Source organism: Necator americanus, chromosome V (assembly GCF_031761385.1).
Source record: "Necator americanus strain Aroian chromosome V, whole genome shotgun sequence".
NCBI classification, from domain to species: Eukaryota; Metazoa; Nematoda; class Chromadorea; order Rhabditida; family Ancylostomatidae; genus Necator; species Necator americanus.
The window spans coordinates 26,002,634-26,011,663 of NC_087375.1; the positions used below are offsets into that span (position 1 = coordinate 26,002,634).

Here is a 9,030-nt window from a genome sequence, read left to right on the forward strand (position 1 = left end):
TAACGTTTCGAAAGGACAACGATTTTTAGAGCGTTACGTGCATTTTGAACGATATATTTTCCATTTCACTATCTCCACATATTTTATCACGCCATTTACAATGCATCATCATATTTATTCAAATGTTCCATGTCCTCGACGGTACTGACAGCTGGCTGTAAATACCGAATACGATCTTGCACGGCTTGAGCCAGCGAAGCGAGCTTAGAGAAACAAGAAAATGCTGAGTCATCCATCTCCAAGACTCTTATATCCTTGAAGAACAGTCCACGAAACTGTTCTTCAAGCGTGGAACAAAACACCGACATCACCATCAAAATGATAAACGCAGTTGTTCTTTGTGTTATATGTATTCCCACCATGCAAACACAGGTCCGATAGCAAATGTGAGTGAAATGTGGAATTTTCCCGTCTGTTTCTGATCTACAACCACTAAAATGAGAATGAGACTGTTACCATTAATGGAGGTAGTATTTTTCCCGGTTAGAAGAGTTAGGACCGTCTGATAATTGCTAATGCTTGCTGCACTAAAAAAAAACTTAAGCTGCTTGCGTTTCGAGCAGCAGTGTTTCAATAAAAAAAAAGAACTTTCTGTTCATTTTTTGTCTTTCTGGAATTTTTCCTTATATCAATTGACGAGATAAGGTGAGCAGATGATTAATCACGGTGAAGACCCAACCCTTATTACAATCATTTTCAACTGACATTATACGCTGTCCGTTACGTGCGTACCTCTTCAAATGTAGACACCTTATATTTTTCAACTTTGAACCAGTGTTAATGAAGGCAAAACCTTCATAACAAATGGTGTGTATTACAGATTACAAATGTTTTGACGAAAACTGCGAGTTTGGTTTTCTTAGGATCTCCGTAAGTAGGCGTGGTAGTACCCAAAAAGTGGTACATGCTCCTTCTAATCATTCTTCAGATCATCTCGTTCGCTTATCTCCAATGTTAAAGCTTCCCGTTCGCGCAAACACAGAGTTCTCATTGAGAGCCTAACAGAATTCCGCTTCTTAAACCCAGTATCGATTACGAGGCGAGGCATTTGATTGAGAATGAAGGACAGTAATTTATGTGCAGAGATCATAACCTTTTGTGAAGAAATGAAGTATTTTGATTTGAAAGAACATGTGCCTTTGGCTTGTATAAAGTTTGCAGCGGTAGACATCATTCCATGAACCGTAGCAGTGAGATAATAAGGATAAGGACAAAGTATCCGACCCTAATCAATCCGCTCAGGTTACGCCACCACGTTCAATTCAGGATCGTTTGAGGTTTACGAACGCGTGTCTAGCCAGTACAATGACCTTTAATGTATTGCAAACTGTATTCTATGTCTTCGCAACTGATAGAAAAGTCTCAACCCCGAACATTTCTCTTCTCTTTCCGTTCGCAACCGTAATGTCTGCATTATTAAGGCATGAAATTTTTGCTCCTTGTTCTGCTCACCCTTTCTGGCCTCACAGTGGCCAAAGTGTTTCAAGTTCCACTTGTAAAAGTTGAATCAAATATGGTTCAAATGATTCGCAAAGGAACATGGCCAGCATATCTCAGGAAGATGAATGCAAGACGATTGGATTTGAACCTAGACGGGAAGGGAACATATCACACAGATGTGGGTGTGGTTTATATTGTAAATATCCTTAATGAAAAAATATTCTGGATACTATAAAAAATGTATGATAAGTCGCAGAATATTGTTGGAGAAAACAGATCTAAGAGAAACAAATAGATGGATGATTGTTTTAAAGAAGTCTCTTTAGTCCAACTTATGATTTCTTGAGGTACAATATCAACAAGATATTAATAAATGCAGATATAACATAATGTTGGACATATTTGTAGGCGTACGACATTCACGACATGGAGTACATGGCAAACATCACGATAGGTAACCCCGAGCAGAGTTTCCTGGTGTGTCAGAAATATGTCATACTTGTCATTTAACTGTATTTGATACTTTCTTGCGTTTGACAGTTTTGGACATAGGTCGTACCCGACACAGGATCCGCGGATTTTTGGGTGATTGATCATCTGTGCAGTGCAGGATCACCACCAGTATGCCTACAGTCCAAATGTGATCCCGGAAGTGAGTTTTTATTTCCCCTTCTACTTCTAGCAATGGGTAGCAGTTGCCAAGCGAAGAATTAAAATAGTATTGTTATAATTACAGGGTGGCGAGAAATTATGCCCGCGTGATATTTGACTTCGTTTTGAACATTATATATTAATGCGTACTTTTTCTTTCAAAATATTTATTTGTAGCTAATTATTGGTTTCAAGAAAAAAGTTCTTTATCACCATTTCACCGCTACCAAAGTGCGGGATAAAGAAGTCAGCGATTTTTCCGAGCCTCGGAATTCCTCTAAGAACCGTGCAGAAGACTACAAAGGAGTGGAAAGAGCAAGGACACGTCCAAACCAAACTCTGGGAAGGGCATAGACGGACTGTTAACACGCGACTGATGTGCGGGATCATTTACAGAATGACTGATCGAAAAGATGAGCGGAGCTCGAAGGACGAGGCCAAACAGCTCAAAATTTCTCGAAGAATTGTTCAAATGATAGTAGAAAATGAGCTTGAATTCCGATGTTATCGTCTGTCAAACGGAGAAGTTCTTAACGAGCAAGGAAACCAGAATCGGAAGGAAAAATGCAAGAAATTAAAGGATTTTTTCATTGTGTGGCGAATTGAGGACGTCTTTTGGTCTGACGAAAAAAGTTTACCGTTGAAGTGACTGAAAACTCCTGGAATCGAATCACTGAATTTTTAACCCGCTCTCAAAAACAGAAAGAGCAAAGAAAAAATTGCCACAGGAAGTCTGTTCCATGAAAGTATAATGGTTTGGGGTAGTAACAGTGCTTCGAGCAAGACTCCGTTCCTTTTTATAGATGAAAATGCGAATTAATGCGAAGGTCATTCAAGAAGAGGTTCTAAAGTGACCTGTGGTGCCGTGGACACCAATTTTATTTTTGAATGGGATTGAGCTCCAGCCCATAAAGCCAAAACAGCTACCGACTTCCTCGAGATCAAAATCGACTCGTTTTTGACGAAGGATTTGTTGCCTACGAATAGTCCGGATCTTAGTTCATTAAACGTCTCCCTATGGGGTTTATGGAAGAAGAACTATGAAAAGAAAAGGAAAATGGAAAGAAAAGAAAATGGAAAATGGAGAGAAACGTAAAAAAAAACTCTAATTTGCGAAACGAACCGACAGAAATTTGGAACAATTAGGATGTTAACTTCCTTCGCCACACCATCAATTCGATGAAGGAACGAACTTACACCCATCAAAGCTGAAGGCGGTCATCTCGAAAATTATTTCCAATTATAAAATGTTTTGGCTTGTTGTCTTATAGAAGTAATTTTTTGATGTTTTTGTTTCAAAAAATTAACTTAAAACGTTGTTTATGGCGCGCGTAATTTTTCGCCGTCTTATGCAATATCAGCTAACCAGTTTAATGATTCGAAATCGATTATGAGTATGAACGCGTTTACGCCTACTTACCCTTTCCTCGTTCTGAAAACGGCATGAAGAAGGCCGACGATTTTAAATTTTCCTCTTCTTACCACACAACCTTCGTTTAGGTGTCGGTTCATTCAGCAGCCTATCCATTATTTTACTTGGATAGGGTCATAGGATACCCCGTAGGAAAATTTTGACTTTTCCTACCACATTTTTCGGAACGATGAGGGAAAATTGACCGTGAACCTGATCATACTCGTAATCTACACAGCCTTGCTAATCTTTTCGAAAACAGAGAGCTTCAAAAATAATCAAATTTTCTAATTTCTACAGTTGGAAGCTGAATACTACTTATTTTAACCTCATTACGTATTGACAAAAATTTTTGTTGAGCACCCTATTCCCGAGTTGTGTTGCATCCTTAATTGGACTTTATTTTTCAATTCAACTTTCCTGACAAAGACATCAACACAGAACTGATCTTCACGTGTGTATACACCCAATTACCCTAAATTTATGTTCACCCCGGAAAAAGTTCTTTGACCTCAGTTCAGCTCACTTCAGTAAGGTTCACTACCAAAGAATTAGATTCGTTATAAGGAATTTCTCACTCAGTCGACACATGCATGCATAACTTTTGAGCTCTCTGCTCAAATTCCTTGTAATCGCTTTGTATGTATGCCTATTTATATACGTATGAAAGCAGGCATTTTCGTTTTTCTTCACACAGAAAGTACTCTGAGTGCTCTGAAGCTTTCATGTTGAAGAGGTATGCACGGCCTTTTGTCCTGATAAATCGTGTTGCAAGAGGAAAAGAGTGGGACCCGGGGAGGCTTGCAAAGGGAAACACTTCTTCGATGAACGTAAATCCACAACTTATTCTGAAATACCCGGAAGGTGGAGCATTTTTGTAAGTTGATTTCCGTTCGAACGTATGTATGTAGCTTACGTCATCCTGTTGTTGTATTCTGCTTCTGGCTGTTTTCTAGTACGGAACTGGAGATGCTACGGGGTTTTATGGGAACGACACAGTAAGGATTGGCGGCAGTGGTGACGATCGCCTTACCATTCCTGGCTGTAAAATTGGTCAAGCCGAAGTAATAGCGCCATTTTTTGCTACAGTAAGTGTTTAAGACTTCTCAAAAAGCTAAACTTATCTCTAGGAAAATGACGCGTTGCTCCTATTGCTGCTAATGCTTTGCTTTCATTTTTCCTCCGTTGACCTTCTGTCGAACGCATTTTCATGTCCCATTTTTCTTTTTTTTATTTAGGACTTCTCCGCAGACTTTTTTAGAACTGGTAATGAAATACTCTGATTCATAATAAAGACAACATCACCGGTGAATGGAACGTGGACAGAGCATATAACAAAAAATAATAATGCAGCTTAAAAAAAGTGGACGAATTTTAGAACTATGAGGTTCAGCACTCAAGAGAAGTATGGGAAGAAGTACTAGAAGTATTAATTTCTTGCCATTCGGTTAATACACTGCGTTTTATCTGGAGAGATTGAAAGGAAGCAAACACTATATTTCTTTCTTCACTGTTTGAAATGATCTGATCTTATCTGAGTTGTCATCCACAGTTTTGACAATACGTACTAAAAAAAAAATACGTTATTCTAAAAACGGATCCATCTTCGTTATGAGTAGAATTTCATTCTATTTCACCAGACAAAAAAAAAACATTTTATAGCACAAAACTGAAGGAGTCCTTGGACTGGCATTTTCCAAACTTTCCTCAAATCCTGTAGCTCCAGTTTTCGAACGAGCTTTTACGCTTGGCTTAGTCGATCCTGTGTTCACCGTCTACTTTAAGAGCATGGGATACCGTACGTTTCAATCTTTTGAGGGTAGTTATTATTTAAGACTTCTGAACAAATTTGAGAATGTGAAATTAGATTGACAACGGTTTTTGTTTTAAGAATCAAATGGTGATGTCGGCGGCGTATTCACATTCGGAGGACTAGACACAGAGCACTGCGGTGACGTAATCGCATACGAAAAACTCACTCAAACGTCGTTTTGGCAGTTCAAGGTTATGATTGTATCGTTTTTTACTTCCATTAATATTTAGAATTAGATAGTAAGGAAAACCATTATACCGACCTGGTCGCTATGCAGCAATGTGAGCTAAGACGACTCTATTCCTAATAAGAACCACAGCCACATCAACAAACAACAACAACAAAAGCGCTCATAAAAATCAATAGAACATATTTTTTACAATGAACTCCTACGAATATTTGAATATTTACAAGGATAAATCACGAACAAATCCTAAATTACAAGCTTCTAGCTGTGGTCACTCTCGTTTCCCAAAAGTTTTTTTTTTTCGTTTTTGTATTATACATTCCAGGATTCTATCTCGAATCGAACCCGTGTGCGAGAAATTTGGTCTGGTTTATATAAAACTTCCACTTGATAAAAAAAAAACATGAATCCACCAAACGACGGATATCTTTGAATAACTTACCTGCTATTGGATAAACTAGTCAAACTAGATATTCTGACTTTTCCTCAACTTTGAAGGGTTCTTCTTCGTTTCTTTTTTTCTTAATGTGCACTAGGTTTCCAAGACTTTTTTTTTCTAGTTTTTAGCTTTGTTTTTCTAGTTTCTAGTTCTGCTGGAGATGAGAAAAGGAATTGCAACATAATCAACAAGTAAGGCATTTTAATGTAAGTTATTATTTCGGAATTTTATTTCTCCACTCTTGAACTCCACTAGCATTTTGTAGTTAACGCTACACGTTTTGCGGAAATTTGACACAAGAAACATCAGAGAGATGAAAGGGAGCGAGAAACAAGGAAGAATACATGACTAAATGTGTGAATGTTTTCTGTAAAAAAAAGGAAAGTATCAAGGAAAAGGTTTCTATCTAGCAAACTTTGACGAATATTTTTGAGGCCTTAAAAGGTGTTTTGGTGTGTATACGTAGTAGTTTTAGGAATTTTGAACTAAAGACAACTTGAGGTTGAATTGCGCTGTCTATAAAATGTAAATAATAATATGAATCACATCATTATGTATTAAGTGTCCGAAATGAAGCAAGTTTTAAGGTGTCACCATCTAAAAAATGATTTTTGTACAATTTTCTCATTGGCAAGGGAATTTTTTCAACTTCCTGATTTCGAATTGGTTTTGATAAACTGTACACGAGGTTGTTAAATATAATTATTATATTTATATTATTTTTGTAATATAATAATAAATATTAATATTCATTGAAAGTCGAACTTTTCAATAACTTCCAAATTCCCTAGAACAGTGTGGACTATAACACGAAAAAAAATTAAAAAGTCAGACTGCTCTTTCCTAATGGTGTTTTCTTCTTTCAGCTGAGAGGCGTCAAAGCAGGCCAATTCTCAAGCCAAGTTGGATGGGAAGTCTTTTCCGACACAGGTGCATCACTTATTGCTGCACCAGTGGAGGTTGCAAACAGGATCACCAAGGAACTTAATGCGACGGTAAAGTAGAGTTTAATGACAAAGAATAGCAAATATTCGCATAGATCGTCAACGTTTAGTTCTTAATAAGTGCGCAGAAACTCATCTCGCTGAGAAGGTACGCAATTATTAACGAACAAGTTAAGGACGTCAGCAGAAGAAATGAAGGTTATGATGAACAGGCATGCCGCACTTCTCTAAAGATCCAGGATAGTTCTTCTTAGCCTCCCTACTCTTCACTTTAGTGCACCTGTAACCATGTAATGCAAGCCAATCTACATTGAAGAGTACCTTCAAAGTTGTTGATGCACAACAAGAGTTCGCTGATGTAAAATGTCGCTTAAATTGGAACGAAGGTGAGTGGGAGGTGTGATGCGCAAAGGAATATCAGTATTGGAGCAATGTGGGAAGATAGCGCGAAAAAATTTTTTCGACGATCCAAAGAAAGTACTAGCTGGAGGTACTAAAAAAGTACTAGCTGGTTTGCTAGATGACAGTAATCATGCGCTTGCAGCTAGAAGTAAGACGACGTTCAGTCGCTGATCCTTACTAGAGGAGTCTTACTAGATGATAATTGTGGGAATAGCCCTTGCATTAGGCAGTAGATTTCTTTACAATTTAACTGCAGTAATGAGCTCAGGGCACGTTGTGCTGAACAGATACGGGGTAAAACAGAGCATACACAACACCTCTGGAAAACAAGGCATGCCTGTTCAAAATAAAAAAATCACTTGAACGACTTTGATCACCGTTCCCAAAAATGTCACTCTGGTTAGAATTAACGCCAGTATTTTTTGAGGTCCTTCCAGTGGAGTTCTTTTGTACTATGATTATTAAATACTCTATTAATTCCAGTATAATCCCGATACGGAGCTCTACTATGTCAACTGCTATTCGAAACCGAGTATTACTCTCACCATCGGAGAAAACGACTACACCATTGAAGCAGAAAACCTTGTTATAAAGATCAACGAAGACAGATGTCTTTTAGCATTGTTCGATTTCGCTCCTTTCATTGGTCCGACATGGGTCCTTAGTGACCCCTTTATTAGACAGTACTGTAATATTCACGACATGGGACAAAAGGCTATCGGATTTGCCAAAGCGAAGAAGTAATGAATTGTTAAGAGTATAACTTACAGTCAAAATTGATACTTCTCGAGAAAAAAGGTTCCTCTATTGTCACTTTGTTCATTTTATCACGAGTAGGAGTATAAAAATCATGTATAATAAACCAAATAAACCTGTACTGAAGAGGGGCTCCGCACAAAAATAGTGAGAGTAGGTCGAATTGCCACCTGAGAAGTAATAGAAAAGGATAGAGTGTTTGCTAATCTTTTTTTTTAAATGCGCTCAGTCTTAATTCGGAATCGTAGAGTTATCGCAGGTTTATGGAAGCGAATGCAACTTGCAGAGTGACTTGGAGGCGCACGGTAAGTGCTTTTACCGCCCAGAACGAATGTGGTTCCAACTTTGTCTATTCCGAAAACATGAAAGGATTGCTTGGCCTCGGTCCATGAAACGCACAGGCACAGGAAGACCTTAAAACACCTCTTCACACTCTCTGGGAGCAATGAGAACCGACTTACACGATTCATATACTCCCTCCGAGTGCAAAGTGGTGCCTTGTAAAGTAGATTGATGCTTCAGGTGCAGATAACCTCTATTTATTGGGTCTACAGAGAGTGTTTTGCGCTAACGCTGCGATAATTGCAAATTACATCCAGAAACCTGGACGCTACTAGAAAAGACTTGTCATTGGGAATTCTAAAGTTTCACAAAGAAAAAGAAATAAAAATTACAATCTTAAGAATCTCATAATAAATGCATTTGGAAACAAAAAATGTCACCCGTCATTAAGCTGTTTTCGTAGCTTTGTCGCGACGTATCGTATGATGAAGGATGAAGAAGAAACAACTGGACGCAACGAAACCTCGCAATGTCTAACAGTTATTCCTTGTACGAGCTCTCAAGCAACAAATGTGATTACAACTTCCTGGCGCACGTCAAAAGAAACTTCTGAAACTGGACTCGCGAGTGACTTTTCGAGCCGTGGCGCTTATAAAATAAACAATGAGATAAGCTTCAAGTTAGCTTATATGTCTCGTATGCCGG

The 9,030-nt window shown here is 38.3% G+C and overlaps 1 protein-coding gene across 2 annotated transcripts; it reads left to right on the forward strand.

The window, feature by feature from the left end:
• Nucleotides 1–1,423: 1,423 nt before the first annotated feature.
• RB195_015236 (uncharacterized protein) lies at nt 1,424–8,031 on the forward strand (the record flags this gene model as incomplete). 2 transcript variants are annotated; one of them, XM_013445825.2, is made up of 9 exons in its annotated part: nt 1,424–1,618; nt 1,849–1,917; nt 1,993–2,092; nt 4,237–4,379; nt 4,459–4,590; nt 5,165–5,300; nt 5,394–5,506; nt 6,808–6,936; nt 7,771–8,031. In XM_013445825.2, the coding sequence occupies 9 exons, from the start codon at nt 1,424–1,426 to the stop codon at nt 8,029–8,031; spliced, it is 1,278 nt and encodes a 425-aa protein (XP_013301279.2). The 2 variants fall into 2 exon arrangements, with proteins under 2 accessions (XP_013301279.2, XP_064061729.1); XM_064205848.1 differs by having other exon boundaries at nt 1,514–1,618.
• Between the last annotated feature and the right edge of the window lie 999 nt (nt 8,032–9,030).